General features: G+C 34.7%; 1 protein-coding gene across 2 annotated transcripts in view; it reads left to right on the forward strand.

The window, feature by feature from the left end:
- LOC125059269 (roundabout homolog 2-like) overlaps nucleotides 1–22,066 on the forward strand; it is a 59,669-nt gene extending 37,603 nt beyond the window's left edge. For both annotated transcript variants that reach the window (XM_047663634.1, XM_047663633.1), the window contains exons 2-11: nucleotides 4,282–4,397; nucleotides 12,862–13,188; nucleotides 13,570–13,723; nucleotides 14,716–14,846; nucleotides 15,239–15,511; nucleotides 15,809–17,107; nucleotides 17,399–17,732; nucleotides 18,250–18,422; nucleotides 19,181–19,527; nucleotides 19,889–22,066. In XM_047663634.1, the coding sequence (XP_047519590.1) occupies nucleotides 4,352–4,397; nucleotides 12,862–13,188; nucleotides 13,570–13,723; nucleotides 14,716–14,846; nucleotides 15,239–15,511; nucleotides 15,809–17,107; nucleotides 17,399–17,732; nucleotides 18,250–18,422; nucleotides 19,181–19,527; nucleotides 19,889–20,458 (3,654 nt within the window). In that variant the 5' untranslated portion in view covers nucleotides 4,282–4,351 and the 3' untranslated portion in view covers nucleotides 20,459–22,066. The remainder of the gene's footprint in view (nucleotides 1–4,281; nucleotides 4,398–12,861; nucleotides 13,189–13,569; nucleotides 13,724–14,715; nucleotides 14,847–15,238; nucleotides 15,512–15,808; nucleotides 17,108–17,398; nucleotides 17,733–18,249; nucleotides 18,423–19,180; nucleotides 19,528–19,888) is intronic.
- The last annotated feature ends 730 nt before the right edge of the window (nucleotides 22,067–22,796 follow it).

Raw genomic sequence — 22,796 nt, forward strand, 5'->3', positions numbered from 1 at the left:
AAGGCCCGGCAATCAATCCTTTGTGTGGGTCTAATACACGTCGACACTTGCTTCTATACCATAAATATGGTAGCTGTAGCCATAACAAATGTATACTCCTACGAACTTAATGTAACATTCTCATGTAAAAATATTTGAGTAAGATTTCATCTATACTAATATTATAAAGAGGAAATGTTTGATTTTTTGTTTGTTTGAAATGAATAGGCTCCGAAACTACTGGACCGATTTCAAAAATTCTTTCACCGTTGGCAAGCCACACTATTCCCAAGTGACATAGGCTATGTTTCATTTTCAAACAAATTAGGGATGCTTACTAAAACTTGAATAATCTAACCCAAGGTGTAAGAAAATAAACAAAAAACTTCCTTCAATCGCGTGCGCTGCGAAAACTATTAATGATAGAACAAAATTATGTGTCACAATTTTTCAGGACACATCACTATCTATATAAAATGTCGCAACAGCATGTCTCTATCTTTTATAGTTACGTCACAATAAGCGTCCTTTTATTAATTTTTTTTTTATTAAAATACCACCGCTAGAAAAGGCTCTTTATTCGTACCTAGGTATTGATCCTTATCAAAATAAATACCAACGTTTCACATAAGCTACAATTTAATGGTATAACCACCAAAAAAAGCATGGTGGATTGGTGTTTTCCTGCCGTTTCTCTTGAATAGTTTACTACTATGTAATATAACAAAAATCTTAGCCACAGCAACGCTTGGCCGAGTCTACTAGTATATCATAATTCGGATGAACACTGCCACTACAAAATTGTGTATAATTCTAAGTGATATGACAAGCTAAATATGTTGGTGGTGTATATTGACATAGCTAGGTGTGTGAAAAATCAACATGAGAACGCTTAGTGCATTTGCTAAAGATATCTAAGTTGGAAAGAAAATGTCAACAGTCGTATTATGCGTGGAGAGTCTTCACTAACGAAGTTATTGTAGCGAGTTTTATTCAAATATTGGTTCTGTGAATTATGTACAAGGGCCATGTTGGCATTAGATTTGTTAACTATATGAGAAATTTTGTTGGAACATTTCGTTGCATGGTTTGTTTCAGAAAGAGCTTGATGTTTAAACCGGTGATTATAATTTTAATACTATTGTGAGTAAAAAATATCTGTTAACCGTTAAAAATGTCATAAGGAAACCGGAATTTATTTTAATTACAACTGACGTCGTGTGCCTGTACAAAATAATAATAAAAACAAAAGCAGCATATCTGCCCGATCGCACCTTAAACCATACTTAAATAACATATATTTATAGTATGATATAAGACCTAAACAACACTTATTTACATTCCCATCACATATTTATATTCCCCCACGCAAAGTTTTCTTAATCAATTTGTTTACGGTAGAAGTTAATATTTAAAACAATAACTTACTTAAGTATATTGTTGTAACAAGTTCAAGTTCTCACGATGCACATATGCGGTTAGCCGTCGGTTAACTAAAACAAATCCAAGGTTAAGTTTATAATTTATTACCACTTGAAATGTATAACGTTGACGGGCGCCAGTTACTACAAATACATTGATTCTTAAAACTTTTTTTGCTTCATCGCATTAAACGTAATTGAAATTTCGTAACTCTATAAGTATGGACAGACCCATTGTCTGTTTAATTCATTCACTTATATCGTCAGTCGGATTAATATCAATATGTTATTTATATATTTAAAAAAATATGAATATAATCATGCCTTGTTAGACTGTTGCCTTCTTGAGAGCTAAGTCTAGGAATGAGCACAACAAATACAGACGAAAATTGATTAATACGACAGTAGGAATGACATTTGTTACGAATCTGTTATTAATATTTATATTACTTTTTAATAGTAAGAATATTTTTGACTTATTTTATATGCATTTTTATCTATTTTTTATACCAACTCTCAATAGAAAAAGGACAGAAATGCTATGAATATACATGACTATGATTATTAATACGTTGGATTAAATTCATATAAAACATTTAACCCCATTTGTCCAAATTTCCATCGCGTTTATATTGATTTGTTTTAGTGCTAATTGCAAAAGCGGATTAAGAGATTAATGCATGTAATTCAAACAAATTAATAATTTAAATGAACCACATCATCCTAGTACCTCACTAAAATCTAAACGTACGCATAACGTTTATATGTAGTATTTCTGAATAAATTTACTTTTGTTTAGTTCTTCAACTGATATTAGCGTATACTACAGGAGATGCACAGCGATACTAGATGCGTATATTGATATCGTAATATGTAAATAACAATTTAGAAACCAGCTTTAAGTTATAAAAATTATTATGATCCCGGTCAAAAAACCACGAAGTACCAACATATCACCAAGGATTTTTAATATTATTTTTCGGCGCAGTTTCTGTATCTATCGAAGACATTTTTTCTTATGGTAGCCGCGAGGTCTTGTTAATCGTTACATTGATCTATTAATTATTACATTCAAGCCCAATTTCTTTAGTTAACAAAAGTGTATGAAACTATGGATAACTCTGTTATTTAAATGTCCTTAGATTTAAAATGGCGGTACCTAGTTCGTTTTTATATAAAAACTAGCTGGCTTGGCGAACATCGTACCCCCTAACAGTCGATTCTTTATTTTTTTAATACTTATTCTGCTATTCGGGACACCGGACAACAAATACATTATGTCAAAAAATAAAAATTTACCTTCCCGGAACCCCTCCACTAACACTTGAACTTTATGATATGGTATTAAAGTTCAAATTGCCTTTAAATATTATTACGAATATTTTGTATGGGAATATAGAAAAGTGTTGTTTTTAGACATTTTCACTCAATTTTTTTTTTAATTTTTCTCTCCGTAAGAACCATCCTCGTACTTCAAGGAATATTATAAAAAAAGAATCAGACAAATCAGTCAAGCCGTTTTCAAGTTATGTCGTGACAACGGAAAACGGGTTTCATTTATATATATACTAGCCGTTTCACGCCCCCTTTGCTGGGCAAAATAAATAAATATTTTTTTCCATATTTTTATTATTCTTCTTTTTAACTTCCCGCTAAGAAAATTGAAATATTTCGAAAATCGAGTTTTTTAACAGATGTTGACGTTTAGAGGTTCTAGGAAGCCTCCCCGAATGTTTCCGCGGTGAAGTCCGTATGGATAAATTTTCATAAAAGTAAAACAGCAATAAAAAAATGAAGGAACGTTGGAATTTAATAAATAAGCCATAAACCATCTAGGAAAAATTTCGCATCGAATGGTGGTAGTTTCATGTCGATACGATCAGTGGCTTAGGCGTGATTGAGCCTCAAACGAAGACCATTTTCATTATATATATATAGAAGATATAGATAATGTTAGGCAACGGTTCATAGTTTTATACTTCATTATATTGGTCGTAATCTTTTTAATTTATAACGTGTCCGTTATCTTGTTGCGCATCGAGCGCGTTTTTATCCCCGCCCCATAAAGTATTTTATTGTAAACTATATTTTAAAAAGTGTTTATCTGTGACATAATATTGCACGCGCCGACTATGTAGATAGATAGAGTGACTTCGTCTAAATGGTAATAATATGATAGTTAAGGGAATGCGTGAATAACGCATCGCATAATTTTGTTTATATTAAATAAATACCTAATATTATTGTTGTTAATGTACAATGTAATCGTAAGACATGGATGCCGATAGAAATAAAACCTTATTCAAATATGAATAGCGTTCATTTTAAATTATTCACAATGCGTCGGAAGTTTACATCAAGAGTAGTTGAGCCAAATTAATTTGTGCTTGAAACCCAAATTAGGGCTACTCATAACAAAGGGTTTTGCCCTATTGACCATTATACACTTACTAAATACAATTGGTACAGAAAATAAGTTAATACACAATAGTGTTGTGTATAAGGGCTATTGTCTAATCTTACGAAAACTTCACAATTAAAATAGGAAGGAAATATCACTCCTCATTGATAAGCTGTCAATATTAACTGAACCATGACACCACTGATTTTCAATGTCTATTGGATTTTAATTGACGATTTAATCTCGTTGTTTAACCCTTACTATTTAACTACATAACAATTAAACCAGGTATGGGTACCATATTAAACCTTATATATTTATAGAATATATATATATATATTCTATAATATATATAGAATTATACCAGACATAGAATAATAGTATGTTTTACCGTATTTATACTGAACGCCAGTGAATATATGTGTTTGTCCAATAATCAAAATCTAATGATTTATACTCATTAATCTTTATTTGTTTCAGATGAGAGAAAAGAAGAGATAATATGACTAGAAGAGAAAAGGACATCCGAGAGTGGCACTAAGAAGCCATAATGGATTTTTTGGCATTCACGTCAATTTTAGGCTTAATTTACTGTGGTATGTATTACTTGTTATACCTATTCTACTAATAAGGCATATTGTTTTCCCCGGAATGTGGTAAACAAAACACTAATTACTTTCATATTTAAACTGCAGTTATGTTAAAATCAAATACCATAGGTATGTCTGTAGAGCATCACGCGAACGCCAGGAATGATTTGACTTTCTTACTATAGGGTTTTTCAACAAGAACTTTGTTTTCTAAAACAAAATAAAACAAAGAATTTAGAGGAAAATGAATAAAATTTTTATTGTATTACAAAGAGAAAAGTTTGGCAATTATGAATGAAAAATGATATCTGGCAAATGTCCACCACGACCACGCTGACAGATGTTGATTCTTTCATCAAAATTTTTAATCACTTTTTGGCAAAATGGAGGATCTATTTCGTTAATGACATCACGGATTTTGAGTTTTAAGGCTGCAATCGATTCGATTGGCTCCGTATAGACTCTGTCTTTAACATAGCCCCACAAAAAATAATCCAGTGGTGTTAAATCACACGATCTGGCTGGCCACTTAACAGCTGAATTTCGCGAAATTATGCGCTCGGAAAATTTGGTTTGCAATAAATTGATCGTTTCATTGGCTGTGTGACATGTGGCACCGTCCTGTTGAAACCACATTTCAGTGATATCCATGTCATCAATAATAGGCCAAAATTTAGTGGTTAACATCTCGCGATACCGTGATCCATTGACTGTTACCACATTTCCAGCCTCATCTTCGAAAAAAAACGGCCCAATCACGCCTCCAGACCACATAGTGCACCACACAGTAACACGTTGAGTATGCAAAGCCTTCTCAATAATTGCTTTAGGATTTTCAGAAGCCCAAATGCGACAATTTTGCTTGTTGACGTACCCTGACAAATGAAAATGGGCTTCGTCTGAAAAAATGATTTTTTCAGAAAAACCAGCAGGTTGTTCCTGAATGAACTGAGCGAATCTGCGGCGATTTGAATGGTCGATCAGCTTTAATTCCTGCACCAGTTGAATCTTGTAAGGCTTCAAAGCCAAATCCTTTCGCAAAATTCGCCATGTTGTGCTTTTGGATAACCCCAATTGTTGAGAACGTCGTGAAATTGACAAATTTTGATCTTCTTCAACACTGTGGCTCACGGCGGCGATGTTTTCTGTTGAACGACCCGGTCGAACACGTGTTGGTGTTGGCACATTTTGTACCGAGCCTGTCGACTCAAATTTCGCGACCAAATTCTTAACAGCGGTCTCAGAAGGACGATTATGCTGGCCGAAAATATCACGAATTTTACGAAATGTAACTTTAACAGAACCACCATTTTTATAGTGGATTTGAATTATTTTAATGCGATTTTCGAGCGAAATTGAATTCATTGTAATAATTGCCAAAGCACCTGCTACGAATACCGCCAAAAACTAAATGTCAAAACTATCACGTTCTCGGTGTTGCCACAATTGAAAAACAAACTTCTTGTTGAAATACCCTTTAGTTGGACAGAGTTAAAAAATATTTTTTTGAAAATGTATGAGGATTTTTTTTAAATATCGATGCTTTTTAACTAAAAATATGGTACCCATATTGCTTTCTTTATATTCGACTGTGTTTTATCAAACTTTTTTTGTTCTGATTATATCAGAGTATTACTTAGTAAAAAAAAACATTGTTTTGCGAATTATTATGAAAATGTTATGAAAAACTGCGCTTTAATCAAATATTTAATTATAAGACAGTATCTATATTACAAACAATAACAAAATTTAAAAAATGTTAAAAGTTGGAGCTTTACTACTAAATCAATTACTCATATTATTTTAAGTTAAATCCCAAAATACTTTTTGACGATCCTTTACAGTATGAGCTCAAAGGGTAAATCAAGTAAAACGAGCATTAAATCTGTCTTATCTCCGTCTTAATAGCAATAAAATTTACGGCATTCTTATCGACATCACCAATTCGTTCCATGTGTTTGCATTCTCGGATAAAGTATTCGGGGTGCAAAGTTCAAGGCGCTAATAGCCTCCCTTGGGGTCGATCCCCACGCTCTATTTGTGCCACACCGTACCATCTTGGATTTGTGGCACCACTTAGTAAAGTCAGGGCCGTTCAGACATCGCCACAATTTGTCGCCGCTTCGAAATTGTGGCTAATTGCAGGAAATATCTGTTTATAGTTGAAGGGGTTGGGAAAATTGGTTGCCATTAATTAAACTTATAATCGCTTTATTGTTTTACGAACCTTGATTTACGGTGCAAAGTTTTAACTTTCAAAGATTGTAAGACAGGAAGACGTACAGAGAACTTTAGTTCTGTTAATTATTGAAAACATTGTGTTTAAAATAAATAAAAGCCTATTTATTTGTTAACAACTATTGTAAATAAACAAACAATTTAAGTGTGAAGTAAAACTTATATAAAGTAAAAAACTTAATCCTAATCAATCCTTACATTTATAAGGACCTCTTTACGGGTAAAGGCCCATTTCATACCACTTCATTTTTCTCAACCCTTCGCCAAGTCTATCAAAGATTCCATCGTGTATTTTTAATCCCATCAGACCACCTCTTCTGTGGCGTAACTCTTTCGGGTGGACCACTCCAAATTGTTTTTTTTTTCTTTATTTCGTTTAAAATAAATATAGGCAATAAACTAACTTGAATTATGGTAATTCATGAATAGAAGCGTGATAAAAACCGTGTCGAACAAACAAATGTCACGTAACGACTCTCCAGGGCCTAATAACTATTAGGGAAAGCGTAACTTATTGACAAAACTCATTAGCTTAACAAAATACACATGCGTAGATTTGTCTAGTCTATATTTTACAATCAGCCGTATGAACGTGTCTATGGGTGTAACTGTCACCCCACACTGTAAAGCATTATTTTAGTCTGTGGTTCATGAATCGGCTTATAAAAAGCGCGCCCCAGGCGGCTATCAAAGCGTAAAGAAGTTAAGCTAATGTTAAACGATGTCTATCTTTTGTGCCTAATTCATGATGGATACCCCGTGAAATATGACGAAAAATATAATAAACAGAATCAATCGTTAGAAATACACAAAGCAATACGCCATTGTACACTTGGATATTTGAAAAATGGGTCGTATCTTTTCTTGAATACTGACTTTTACGATTATCGAAACTTTTTGACCCTACATGATTCTATATAACGCCCATTTGAAATACAGTATTTGAAATATTACGGAAGTAGGGACAATAGAGCTGTCGGTAAATTATAGGTTTGTGAATTTTAAATGGGTTGATTTTGATCGGAATTACGCTGTATATAGACGTCACTAAACAGTGTAATCACATGAGATGATCAGTTAGTTTTTTGTTTGTGCTTCGGTTCGATCAGATAGCTTTCATTTCGCAAACTACAGCCTTTTATCTGTAAGCCGATATATCTTATTAATGGTGACGGAAGCAAATAAAACAACGCTTTGGGAGCGGCTACCGCTTCTACCTTCCATTTTCCTGCACATGTATTTTGTCTTACGCAATAATTCCATTTGTTCTGTGCCTCTAAATCTTTATTGGATAGTGATTTAATATCGTAAATATATATTTTAAATGTTAAAACATTAACTACGTGTACATGTATAGCAGCATTTTTTACTTTATTGATTTTAATAAATACATATATCATACAAATTGTAATAGAGGGTATTAAGAAAAATTAAACATAATCCTAGTATTGTCTTTTATTGACATAACCTTTACACATTTAAAGAAAACACTTTTTTACCGGATTGAAGTTAAGCATTATTATAAATTTACAATTATTTTACATAATTTTAAATTTAACCGACGTTTCGCGTGCTTTACAGCGTGCGTGGTCGCGGTGACACATTATAATCCTACCAGGATCTGCTGGCTAGCTTAACAGATTAGTACTTCCGATGTCAAAGATGTATCTGTCATTGATACTAGGCTGTTATTTCATCTGTCCACGTAAACAAACACACAAGAAATGTCTCAACTGGTCCTTTCTTCAGCCGCTGTTATAAATTGTAACGATTTTATAATTTCGCATATGGACATAGAATAAAAATGCACTTATTGCTATGGAGTAAGGTTCAAAATTTCGTTCGTTCGTTCCCCCATTTCAGGTACAAATCGGTTGTGAAAGATGACACTGCGTCAACAATTCGTGACGTACATTAGGAGGTCTTAGAAGACAAACATGGAAACACGAAATTCATATTAATGTAATCCGTCCATCCGTTCAGGCGGCTAATTTTTACCACGTGTGCATCTGTTTTTGTGTTGTAAAACATAAGTGCTATTTCATTAACCGTATCGTTTAGACATTTTTACTATCATTTTTTGTTCGTTGTATTATTAATAAAAACGGCGTTGCATAAATAACAAATTATCTCAATTTTAAAAATATTTGTGTTCTGAAGCTATAATCAGATACAATGTAATGTTTTTTCGTTATCAACGGTTTTTTTGAATTGAATTTTTTCATACACTACTCTTCAATCTTCATAATAATATATTTTGAACAAGTAGGTGATCAGCGTTATCCTGACACACGTGATCGTAATTTTAATAATTTCACATACTGGTGTTACCACGACGTTCTTTGTTCTTTGGTAGATTTTTTGACGTCACTCATAGAATGTATAGACTATATGACTGGGTTCAACTTCGCGGTAAACATTTGCATTTTGCAGCTAATTCACTACATTAACACTACTATAAAAGTCTTGAATGAAATTATTATTCGATAATAATAGCAAATGTTCAGTAAATCGCGTAATGATTCAGAGTCATGTTGCAAAGGGGTCAAAATTGAACACGTGTTCTAAATTCGAAAAATCATGATTGCCTCCTTAGGGAGCCAATCACGATCATTAGAATTAGATATTCGCGAACAACTATCGTGTTACTTAGGGTGACAAACTTAAACATTCAAGGGAAAGACTAGTTGATTAAATTCAAGACATTTTAATAATGAAAACTGAATTTCACAGTTTATTCTAGTGTTTACAGTTGCATATTTAAATTACACACCTAAACTGATGTGGTATATGTATGTTATGGACTTCTATATCAGAGAGGACAAATGTAGCATAGCATAATTATTGTTAGAAAACACAAAGGTGTTTTAAGAGCCATCATCGATACAAAGATACAGTTTTATTATTAAGACGACTCATTGGTCTAGTGGTTACTACCCCTGACTGCGAATTCATGGGTCCCGGGTTCGATCCCCGGCTGAGACGAACATCGATGTGATGAGCATTTGGTGTTGGGCTTAGGTCTTGGGTGTTTAAATATGTATTTATATGTCTATCTATCTATCTATGATATGTATGTATATCCGTTGCCTAGTACCCATAACACAAGCTTCACCAGCTTAGCATGGGACTAGGTCAATTGGTGTGAATTGACTAAAAAAAAAAAGAACAGTTTTATTATATTATTATAAATGTGTTAAAAACAGTTACTGAATTAAAATAAACATTGAGAGCTTTTCTACCTAATCGTGAACAACTATAGAATAGTCTCTCGATAAGTCGAGTTATTTAAATAATGTTAAGTTCGTGTTTATATTCGTTAGCCGTAAGCGTAATATAATACATTTATTTATTTACACTTCGTTACATAAGTTATCAGGCAACGGGCGGCCTCATCGCTAAAAAGCGATGCTTCCAGGCAACCCTAGTATGGAAAAATAAATAAAAAATACACCAACTGAGGGTAAAGTACAAGAAATGCAAAAAAATTATACAAAATTACATGTAACTATAGAAATACCAACTAAAAAAAATAGAATAATATTATTAAAACGTAAAAGCTTATCTTAGGCTAATTACAAGGCAAATAAAATTCTTAAATAAATATTAAGACAGGTCGTCTGATAACGGAAGGTTCAGGAGGAAGGAGTTCCAAACATACTTTACACAGTAAAGGAGGAGTGATAGAATTGAATAATTATTCAAAAAAGCATTTGATAATATAAGCTAATACAATAGTTTTGTGAAGGATCAAAGAACTGTCTAACGATATCCGTTAGTAGCATCTACGAATTTGTGATACGTTGCAAATGAAACAGTTTTAGAATCAAAGGAAATCGTTTTTAAAGCATCTGTTAACCTGATTTACGATTAATCGTGAAACTTAAAAGTAAACTAACAAAGTTCGGATTGATGCAAAAGCCGTGTTTGTGATTTTTTTTCCTATACGCGTGTCAACATGTGCAAGATTATAAATTAGAGGGACGCGACGCACCCTCGCAGTTTTTTTGCATTTTTGAACAATAGACCGTAACTATGCGCGTGCGATGAAATCCCTTCGCTTTTTTTAGATTGCGTTTCGTATCAATCTTAATGAAACATAAGACTCGCGTGAAAATAAATTATGTGCTGCGCGAGTTAATTGTAATTTATGCTATGACCGTTAAATATTAGCAAATAAATTACCTTCCTTCATTACGCTGTGAAGTACTCGCCGTGATTGCTTAGTCAACCGGAAGAAAAAATATTTTTTAATTAATTCGATCCACGTATTCAAAGGGTTTATACGTTCTAAATGCATATTTTGTAGAACATATAGCTATATAAGCTATTATAAGTTCACTTGCTGATCCGGAAAACGTTTGTTTTGCCATGTATATTAAATAAAATAACCATCTACTATTAATAAAAATAGAGGTTGATCGTAGAGGGGTGACAATTAAAGGTTGTATGTGTTTTTGTATGCTGTATCATAAACAAAAAGTTTTGTCTTAGAAATAAAAATAAAATTTAGGGATGGGACCACTCTTAACATTTAGGGGTTTGAAAGATAGACGTTGTCTGATTCTCAGATTGACTGAATATGCATAAAAAACTTCATAAGAATCGGTGGAGCCGTTTCAGAGCAGTATGGGAACGAGAATGTTATATATTAGATATAGCCACAGACTAATTCGAATTTCAAATTTACTACAGATTAAACGTGAAATATAAAACGCGTGTATATTAACAACGGATAGGCTTATTTTCGAATTTGGAACGGAAGTCAACCGAATTTCCTAATCTATCGTTTACTTTTTTAACTTCCTTACTATATCAGACACGGATATTCCTCCTATATCCGATAATCGATGAAGTTCAAACGTGCAACTAAGCAATAAAGCGGTTTTATGTGCGATAAAGTATTGAGATCAACATAAACAATATTTTATGTCCTGCGTTTCGCTAAGTCTTATTTTTATCTCGTCTACATTGCTATCACAGACTTGTCTCTTTTACGAGTTTCACGCGTAATTTATAACTTGAAACTACATACATACATACATAGTTAAACATAAATGATTAAATCTGAATGAAATTATATAATTTCACTCATACTTTAAAAATACGTTTTGTTGTATTGTATTTAGTTGCAAAATAACGGGTGAGCAGTGTTGGCCTAATGGCTTCAGCGTGAGACTCTCATCCCTAAGGTCGTAGGTTCGATTCCCGGCTGTGCACTAATGGACTTTCTTTCGATGTGCGCAATTAACATTCGCTCGAACGGTGAAGGAAAACATCGTGAGGAAACCGGCTTGCCTTAGACCCAAAAAAGTCAACGGCGTGGGTCAAGCACAGAAGGCTGATCACCTACTTGCCTAGTAGATTAAACAGATACAGAAATCTAAGGCCCAGACCTAAAAAGGTGTAGCGCTATTGATTTTACATGGATAAAACTTAAATTATTTAATGGTAAAATTTATTTTTAGCTAGCGACAACTGTAATTCGAAACATTATTAATAAATATTTAATGGATTTAAATTTAAATCCGTTTAAGTCTAAATAGGTCAGTATATCAAACAAGTCCCCAGGGAAACCAGCAAAAATCGAAAGATAACATCGAATAGAGATTCAATTATAGATTAGCCCTTGCAACGCACCGCATTCACAATGTTGGGACACGAGAATAAATAAACACAATTATTTTGCACAATAGTATTCATACATCGACAACCAATTTTTAGAGAAATCCTGTATTTTTTGCAATCGATTTTTCTGTTAATAATACCCGGAGGCAACAATAGACATACATCAATTCGAGTGTCAAAAACTAACATCTGCGCGTACACGAGGGTCCAGGGTTCGGGGGTAGCGAGCAGGCCTATGTTTACGCTTCATTATTATTGTGCGATGTTTTAAGAGTAGCTATAAGCGACACGCTCCTCTATTATTAATGGTAAAGAAAATGTGCCATTGTTACTTTTTGAATTGCCTCGTTTCAAGTTACGTGTAAGTAACGGGGCGGAACGGAAAATTCACAAGTGAAAAAAGCTTGTGTTTCCGGCTGCTTCAGTACTGAAACATACATCATAATTTGTACTAATAAGAGTTTTTTACTTAAGATATAATTAAAAATCCCTGCGCGTAATAAAAATCTTTCGGTGAAGTAGAACATTAGGACTCATTGTTCAAAATTATTAAGCCGTTCTTAGAAGATTTTACTTTCGTACTACATACATAATACTTCTTCAGGTTCAGTAAATGGCGGTATAAATGACGACTACCCGAGTGGGGAAGCTCCCTACATAATAGAGCAGCCACTAGATGTGACGGTGGCCAGGCACCAACCAGCAACACTGAATTGCCGAGCTGGGGGCTCTCCATCACCCATCATACGCTGGTACAAGGCTGGCGTTCTTGTGGTATCAGACACCCATAGAAGCTTGTTGCCGGCCGGGGGGCTGTTTTTCCTCAGAGCAACTCATGGCCGGGCACACTCGGACGCTGGAGTATACTGGTGTGAGGCAACAAATGCTTATGGAACAGCAAGGAGTCGTAATGCGACATTGCACGTAGCTGGTGAGTTCCATATATCAATATTATCTGACTTGAAAAATTCGGCTAGTAACTTAGTAAATTGCCAAATAATAATAATATGACAGCTAAATTTATAACCGCCAATATTAAAAAAAATACCTATTTACATTTACTATCAGTTCCCAAATGAAGGGCGTAGAGCGGGCAAGAAGAACTGGCAAGAAACTCTTTTCAATGGCCAAGTTTTGATTTTCACTGCTTAATTACTTAACACACCTTTTAGAAATAAATGTTTTACTAAGTTTAAAGACATTTACTTTGTTAATGGCATTATCACATAAGACACATTGTGTACATTTTAGCATAAGTTATCCTTAAAGTAAATCAGAAATTGCATTTAATAACTGATAATATTATTTTTAGTCCTTCGAGAAGAATTTCGTCTTGAGCCAGTAACTACTCAGACAGCTCAGGGTGAGACAGTTATATTAGAATGTTTACCACCCCGAGGCTCACCAGAACCAACCGTATATTGGAAGAAAAATGGACAAATATTACATTTCGATGGTGATTCTAGGTAATTAACTTACTTATAATGTTTATAAGTAATCATAACAATCAAATATACAGTATTAACAATTTTCTTAACCTACATAGCAATAATAAATATAATTAATAATTAATAAAAGTGGCAGTGTACATTTAACGCTGGCAGCATTTTCTTGCTGTATTGCGATACTTATTCGTTGAGCGAGTACCAGCTCTAGGGTCACCGGTACTATGTACCAGTCGCCATTCTTTAATTAGCGCCTGTGCACTTGAACCCCACGGCCCAAGAGTCTCTACTCCAAAGAACAAAATCGCAGTTGGAGGAAAGACTCTTATATTTGAGCCGCTTATTATTTCCGCCTGCTATGGGCCACCCCGGAACTTGATTATTAATTTTTTTTAAACGAAAATATCGAACAATTTATTAATTTTGTATGTGTTGAATTGATTTTTAAATATCAGTAAATTTATCTATGCACTACAAATTTTCGTTAAGTACAGATTTGTTTACAAGTCTTTGTAATGAAAATAGCGATTGCACAAAGTATCATTATATCAAGGGTAGTTTTAAAGAGCTCTTAGCTGCTTAATGGGTTGTCGGAAATGCGATAGTGTTGTGTTTTCATTTCCCGAAAAGCACTACAATATGCGACGCCATGTTTACAAATGAAACAAAATCAATCGCTTAAACTTATTCAATTTGCTGTCTATGAATTTTTATCGAGTAACGCAAGATTGCATCTCAAGGCGTACGTATATTGGAGCATAAAAATAATTAACATGGGGAGGGTACATCAAAGTTATAAAGAAGGGGATAACTGAAGAGCTCGACAAGCAATCAAGCAAAAATCTGAATAGTTCTGACTCACAGAACCCTTATTAAATGTTAATTTTCTATTGAATAATTCCGCCCTATATTTGAATGACTTTGTTACTATGTACTTTTGTTTGGAGTAATGAAAAATTTATTTCTTTTGTCTCTGGAACTTATTATTTTAATCTTAATGTGCTTTTGTCTAGAATGCACTTGGTTGACGGAGGTAGTCTAGTTATTCAAGATGCTAGACAGACAGATAGTGGACGATACCAATGTATTGCAAGAAATGCAGCCGGTACTAGGGAATCAGCTACTGCAACACTCAGAGTGCATAGTAAGTATATAAAAAAAATTTCAATTGTATAATTTTTGATACAAACATTAAATTACTTTTTAATTGGGTTCCATTCTTTCTAGTGCATTGCTGATTTATATAAAAATAAAATCATATTGGCTTTTTAACTTTGCGATTATATTCATAACGAATGATTGATTATATTATCTTTAAAAAATTCAAACCCCTCAAAACAAATGCCTGTTATTATTATTTCAAAGTAATCAATATTACTTTACAATATGTTTCTAATTAATAAATATGTTCGAGTATACCTTGTAAATGAATACAATATTCAAGAATAATCAATTTACATAAACAAAACAACTGTCAATTGTCAAAATCAGAAACAAATGCCTATCAATTGTCATAATGAATGTCTAATTGCGCAGTTAAGCCATATTTGATGACGGGGCCCGAAGACGTCGTCGCGGAGACTGGCGGGAGCGTGACATTTCAGTGTCTGGTGGGTGGCGACCCCTTACCTGACGTATTGTGGCGTCGAACGGCGGGAGGGGGGAATATGCCACTCGGGCGCGTCAAACTCCTGGATGACAGGAGCCTCAGGCTTGACGGTGTCCTGTTGACGGACGAGGGGGAGTACACTTGTGAGGCTGACAATACAGTCGGCGCCGTTAGTGCCAGCGGTTATTTAACCGTGTATGGTGAGTGCATCATAATTACTTTATAATTTTTCTGCCACTGTAAAATGTTATATAGATATGGTTGTGCCTCGATAATTGATCGTAGTGTGATTTCATATAGCCTTAATCGATTATGCAACACAAATTCTTGATGAAGTTTACAATCTAATGTCATACTTACCAAAGATATATTTTTTATTAATTATTTAATCGGTGGGTATTTGGAGCAGTGCAATCACAAACAGTAAGTCGGGCTTTATGAGGGTCGGAATTTATTAAATACAAAATAAACAATAATTATTGTCTTATTCTTTTTAGATCCGCCAACAATAACTTTAAAACCAAACTCAGCTATTGTTGAAAGTGGCTCAAGTGCAACCTACACCTGTAGCGCCACGGGTAAACCAGAGCCAACAATATTCTGGAGTCTCGAAGGAAATAGGTCAATTATATTCCCGGGCACGTCGCGGGGTAAATATAACGCTTCGCCCGTCATAGACGGCGTCACAACATTGACAATAAACGGAACAAATAAAAACGATAGCGGCAATACGATAGTTTGTTCAGCGGTCAACTTCGCCGGTAGTTCACTAGTTAGAGGAAAACTAACTGTGACGTCAGACGACGACCGGCCACCTCCAATCATAACAAACGGCCCCTCTAACCAAACGTTACCTATAGGGTCAATGGCCGTTTTCCCCTGCTCGGCTATAGGCACACCTGAACCTATAATAGCCTGGTACTTTGAAGGAGAGGCACTAATACAAAATCGTAGAAGAAATATTTCCAACGACGGCACATTAGTATTAAAAGATATGGATAGAACCGATAGCGGTACATATACATGTGTCGCGTCATCTCCTCACGGGAAATATGTATGGAGTGGAGTACTAACTGTGGACAATCCAAAAAATCCAAACATTAATTTCTTTAGAGCGGCCGATATTTCAGCTTTACCGGGACCTCCTACTAAACCGCATATCTATAATGTTACCAATAATAGCGTAACGATATCATGGAACCAGAATAACAAAATTGGGTCATCCTCCATACTTGGATATCAGGTAGAAGTATTCTCCAGAGAGTCGCTGTCGGGAAGCAATACGCCGCGGAATTCAAGAGGCTGGGTTATAGTTGCTAAGAAAGTACACCAAACTCACTATGTAGTGAAATCATTAATACCGGGCATAACATACATGTTTATTGTGAGAGCGGAAAACTCGCACGGACTGTCAAGTCCGAGCCCCGTCTCAGATTCGATTACCGTCGGCGAAGAATCGTGGAATGGCTACAATAACACAGAGTATAGGAAAAATATTATGACAGATAGCATAGTGGAACTTATTGAGGCGACGCCAATCGATGCAACAACAATAAAACTTATGTGGAAAATATTAAATTTCTTCTATTTAGAAGGATTGTTTATATACTTTAGACCCCTAGACAACACGACGACCGAGTACGATATGAAGACTATTTTGCATTCCAACGACGTGTCTGGATATGAAATAACGTCTCTCCGAAAATATATGAGATATGAATTTTTCCTTGTGCCATTCTATAAGAAATTTGAGGGAAAACCTTCCAATTCAAGAATAACACAGACGCTGGACGATGGTAAATATTTCATTACACATATTATTTATTCAAAGTCACGCCGTAATTTATAATGCTTCCTCGGGATGAACAAAAATTTTCGGATTGAAAGGAAAATAACCATTTACATTTAAATATAATTTGTCTGTACATGACGTATAGTAGACCCAGTGACTATACACTTCGTTGAATTCTAAATAATAATACTGTTTAAGTTAGTTATTATGTATAAACAAAAGACAACAATTGTATAATACAGCAACATGCTCATTAAATGAATTTCATTAACTTTACTTTAAATTAATTTTTTAGTACCCGACGGACCACCTACGAACATTGAAATGTTTATCGTAAACATGACCACAGTCCATTTAAAATGGCAGCCACCGGAACCTCACTTACAAAATGGCATCATTACTGGTTACAATGTTGTCGTTAATTGGCTGGACATACCGGCAAATAAGTCAATGATTGCAATCAACACCACTGTTCAACAAGCCACTAGCCTCATAATGACAAATTTAACCTCCGGTGTGAGCTACTCCGTTCAAATTGCAGCGGAAAATATCATAGGCCTAGGCCCCTTTTGCCAAAAAGTGTATCTTAATATTGACACAAGATCGATAGGACTGGATCCATTGTCGAGGTAGGTTTTAACTTCGTCGTAAAAGGTTTATGGGAGCGTTCAAGTATTACGTCACACGATTTTTGAAGATTATTGACCCCCCCCATGTAACGCGCCGTAACGTTTTTCTGTACCCAAGTATAGTAAAACGTTTCGTGACCACCTAGTGACTCTTTACACATAAAAGTTACCATTATGTGGTGTAAAGTACTGGGAAGTCAAAAATAATACAATTCCCGCCCCGCATCGTAACGTTTCAAAAGGACCCCCCCCCCAAAATTCGTTACGTAATACTTGAATTGAAGATAAAACATTTTACATAAGATCAAGAGATATTTCAACTGTCATAGGCAATACATTTTAGTGCAATATTCATAAACATATGTCTTTAATAGCGCTTTTCTTAAACGCTTTAGTATGACCCAAAAAAAATATGACATAATTATGTTGCCAATTGACAGTATGTTTATGAAAAATACCAAAAATAAAGATGTAAGCGTGTTGTTTGTTGTGATTAAAAGCGTTAATTTTATTTCAGATACCCAAACAATGGCGAAGTATCTATCGTAGCAGGGGATTTCGTGCTCGAGTCATGGTTTTATTTTTTAATTGGCGCTATTGTACTATTCAAAGTCATAATGATCGCCGGTATTATTTACATACGAAAAAACAATATTTTTGCAAAAAAATCAGCGCTACCGAACATTTACGGTGAGTCATAAAACAACAATGATTTAAAATACGCGTATAGAAACAAAGGTTAGAATATCGCAGTTTACATTTCCCTAGGATCAGAATTTCAAAATTAAAAACATTCCTCCGGGTGGCAAGGGTGCGAGCGTTTGTTTGATGGAGGCTTTGCCATACGAGGAGGGCTAGATTACTTTCGAGTTGAAAGGTAGTAGAGCCCTCTCTAGCGCCGTATCTCTTTCACTTTGCATTTAGACACAAAGGAATGATACAAATCCAAATAAACGCGGCAAATGAAATGTTTTGTTCCGCCTAATTGAGGAACTTTATGGCGTTTAATTCAACATGATCATAACTTATCAACCACTAAAAAGTTATGAAATTTATTGAAGATTTTGACCGTTGAGACGTAGTTAGATCTTAGATTTTTTTTTTTATTAAGACATTTCACACCAATTGACCTAGTCCCATGCTAAGCTGGTGAAGCTTGTGTTATGGGTACTAGGCAACGGATATACATACATATTATAGATAGAGACATATAAATACATATTTAAACACCCAAGACCTAAGCACAACACCAAATGCTCATCACATCGATGTTCGTCTCAGCCGGGGATCGAACCCGGGACCCATGAATTCGCAGTCAGGGGCACTAACCACTAGACCAATGAGTCGTCAGAGATTGTCACCATGTGCTGATGTCTTTGTAATGAATCCATTAAAACTTCTTCATATTACTAAATAATTGACATCACTAATGTTAGCTTTTGTTTTAGATTCAAATGGAACAAGTTTAGTAACACAAATGAACATAAAAGCGGCCGTATCATTGTCACATCCATTAAGTAGTTGTTATAACAAAAACACCGTAACCAAAACCGAATCATTATTGTGGATGGAAAATCAACCAGGGTTATGTATGTCAACGAATCATTCAAATCAAAGTAAAGAGAAGACTAACTCGGATTATGATAAGGTTGCTCATCCTCTGCCTGAATATGCAGAGGTGACAGCATCCAGGGTGAATGGAAACGAGTGGAACACGAGCAAAACTGCTACGTCCCCTGCTGCGTATGCATCGGTCACTCTAGTTGCTAACACCAGACAATGCGTCAGTTCCTTGGTAAGAAGACAACACATACACAATAATGAACTCTAGTAAAATTAGTTGTTTATAATATATTAATATTTTCCAAAGGATCTCTATATCACATTATGTATCTATATATCTAACGGTAGGGAGAGCGATTAATAAGTACTCCTTTTTATAATAATACTGACTAAAACAGCAAACGATTTGCCATTTAAAAATTATTGCATTTAGTAATTATTATTACATTATTGTATATTAAACTTACGAAATTAATAACGAAAGAACTATATTTAGTTTAGAACAAGAATTTAGCTTTATATGTATTTAAGTATTATATATAGTAGATGGAAATGAAGTCTTAAATCATTCATTAACATTGGTTTTTCTACAGGGTTGGTTTCCGCCGGTTGGAAAAAACGTAGATAGTTTCGACGCTCGTTACGCTCCCGACGAAGAGTTATATCCTGCCAGCAACGGAGGATACTACAACAGAAACGTGTACAGCGAAAAATATTTCCAAGGCCATCCGAATGTACTGAAATTCTACGATATTCCATCGCTGGAGAAAACACAAAAGGCCCAATTGAGATATAATCAAAGCCTCGAAGACAGGAAAAGTGATAAAAATACAACCGAAGTTACACAGTCATTAATTGGAAGAACTTACGGGGTGAATTCAAGAAAAAATTCCGAATCAGAGTCGACTTACCGCGCATTCGCCGTGGAGGAATCTGACGATGAAAACTATGATGAGAACGGCGGTTACGATGAGCTCCAATCGATGCAGCCACAGAAGCGACCTAAGCACCAATACGAAAGGCCTAACTTCGACAACGACGGGTCACGGACGCTCGCAAGATTTACGTCATTCAGACATGCACAGAACGCAGCGAATGGAACTCAGCCGTCACTTGCACCTTCTGTTCCGACTTCACATCCACGCGATTCAGTGACGCGGTAGTATCACGCTTTGCCGGTTTTCGGCGATTTGTGCCAAACGGACGTTTAACCGACGAGAAATCAGTGAATTGTTTCGTTCTAGGGGTAAGATTTACAGTCGAAACGTAGCACTAATCATTTTTTAATATACGGGTGTCACTAAGCACTCTAGACTATCTTACCCTATGTGTGTGTCGGTTTGCGTGAAGAACTTTAGTGAGAAAGTTACGTATAAAGACTGTTTAATTTATGGGCCTAAGTTTAATTTGCGGCACTAATTTCTAAAGACTTTCGTAAATTTTATGGAACTAACTAGTCTATTGTTATGTATCGATGTATAAATGTAAATATGTATATAAATAGACGTTTATTGGACTAATGGGGATTGATGTATGTCCGTCTGTATATCAATAAACGAATTTTAAACCATATATCATTAGATTAGTATTGTTAGACTCTGGAAGATTAACGCTTGGCAATAATTTGAATTATAAAGCTAGTGTATACTATAGTCATGGATAATGTAGTTGCAGAACTTTCACAAAACTGTAGCTAAATTAGAGCAGCATCGGTACTCTGTAACTTCCAATAGATACGTTTTTATATATAGTTAATCCAATAGTGCTGATATCGCAATCTTGAGATCGCGCGGTACAATAATTAGACATTGAAGTCGGGAGGGCTATAGCCATTGGAAGTTTCAGAGTACCGACGCAGGGAGAGATTAGCCTAAAAAAGATTAGTGGGTTTATAAACCGTAGTGCAGTGTCCAACTGGGGGTTCTAACATTTAAAAATTAACATTAGAAATTTTGTTGGAGATTGTAACTTAATACCTATGTTGTGTAGCTAAAAATCTTGATGTTAGAGTCAATATTGGGTACTCTGTTTAGGATTTGAAACTTAAATGTATAAAGCACAAATTGAACTAGACTTTAGTTTCGTTAGATAGTGATTTTATTTAATGTGCCATAAGTAAGATTTCCTAACAAAGATTCGAGTTGTGAATAATCAAATGAAGCTTCTACATGAGATAAATCTACGTAAGTTAATGTGATATGAGTTATATAATCACTTGTTATGACGACAATTAGCACGATTTGTATTGCATATCATATTTAGATATTAAAGTTAGGCTTCTTAAACGAGTATAGTGTCAAAATTAGTACACCGATTTTGTCAGAATTTGATCGTGCATATGAATTATAGACATATGTATTGATGATATCTTATTATTTATTAATAACTAACACAACTTAATACTGTTAACAGTTTTATTCTGACAGTTGTGTTAATCCAAAAACATTTAAATGAATATTTGATAAGGTACATACGTGAACTCAATTAAAAATAGTTATACTATTATATAATAAAACTTTTAATAGTTTTATTCGGAATCACAATTTCTTCAAAACCCAAAACTCTTGTAGTTCCTATTCATCACTTAAATGTCAACAATTGTAATTAAGCAGTATAACACCATAAAGTTAAAGTAAATCGGCACTACTATAGCTTTCAAGTATTTATCATACATAATTTGTAAACAATATTTTATTTAGTTTTAAATTATTCCTGCCTTGTGATTCTGTAACTCACTTTTCGAACTCACACAGCGGTTTTCGCATCGGCGGTCGCTCTCAAATCAGTCGTGAAGCAGTCATTTTATGATTAGGCATTCTGATAAGGTGGGAGCATGTAGTTTATTGTTTATCAGAATGCCAAATATAAAATGACTGCTTCACGACTGATTTGAGAGCGACCGCCGATGCGAAAACCGCTGTGTGAGTTCGAAAAGTGAGTTACAGAATCGCAAGGCTGTATAGTAACTGAGAAGTGTATTTTACTAAATTAATTTTATGGTACAGGACGTATTATTTATAAATGCCTCTTTGCTTGTATCGGAATTATCTTAACTACGACCTAAATCTATTTTAATTTTGTAATAACGGTCTATACAAACCTATTTTTTAATAAAATGATTTAATTACTAAATCCACTTTTATTTGCCTATCATCAAAAACCATATTCGGTGCTTAAAAAGTCTTTTTCATCAGACATTCCCTTTTTCGACGTACATTAAAAGCTTGGACTGAATAATACATTGAATTATTTATCAACTGGGCACAGACGGCGGGAATAAATGAAATCAATGTTACTATTGTCAACAATTTCAATTAAGGCAATTCATAAAGCAAATCTCCACACGACACCCGTCGTAAGTACATTATTGCCGAGTATTTAGCATCGGGTTGTGGTCCAGCCGTTTGTCTGTGACTCTACGATAACGGCATATTCATCCTGCATTGCAGGCATATATATGCCGAACATAGATGCGATTTGGTCTTCCTCTGATTTCGCAGT

The sequence above is a fragment of the Pieris napi genome, chromosome 19, assembly GCF_905475465.1.
Source record: "Pieris napi chromosome 19, ilPieNapi1.2, whole genome shotgun sequence".
NCBI classification, from domain to species: Eukaryota; Metazoa; Arthropoda; class Insecta; order Lepidoptera; family Pieridae; genus Pieris; species Pieris napi.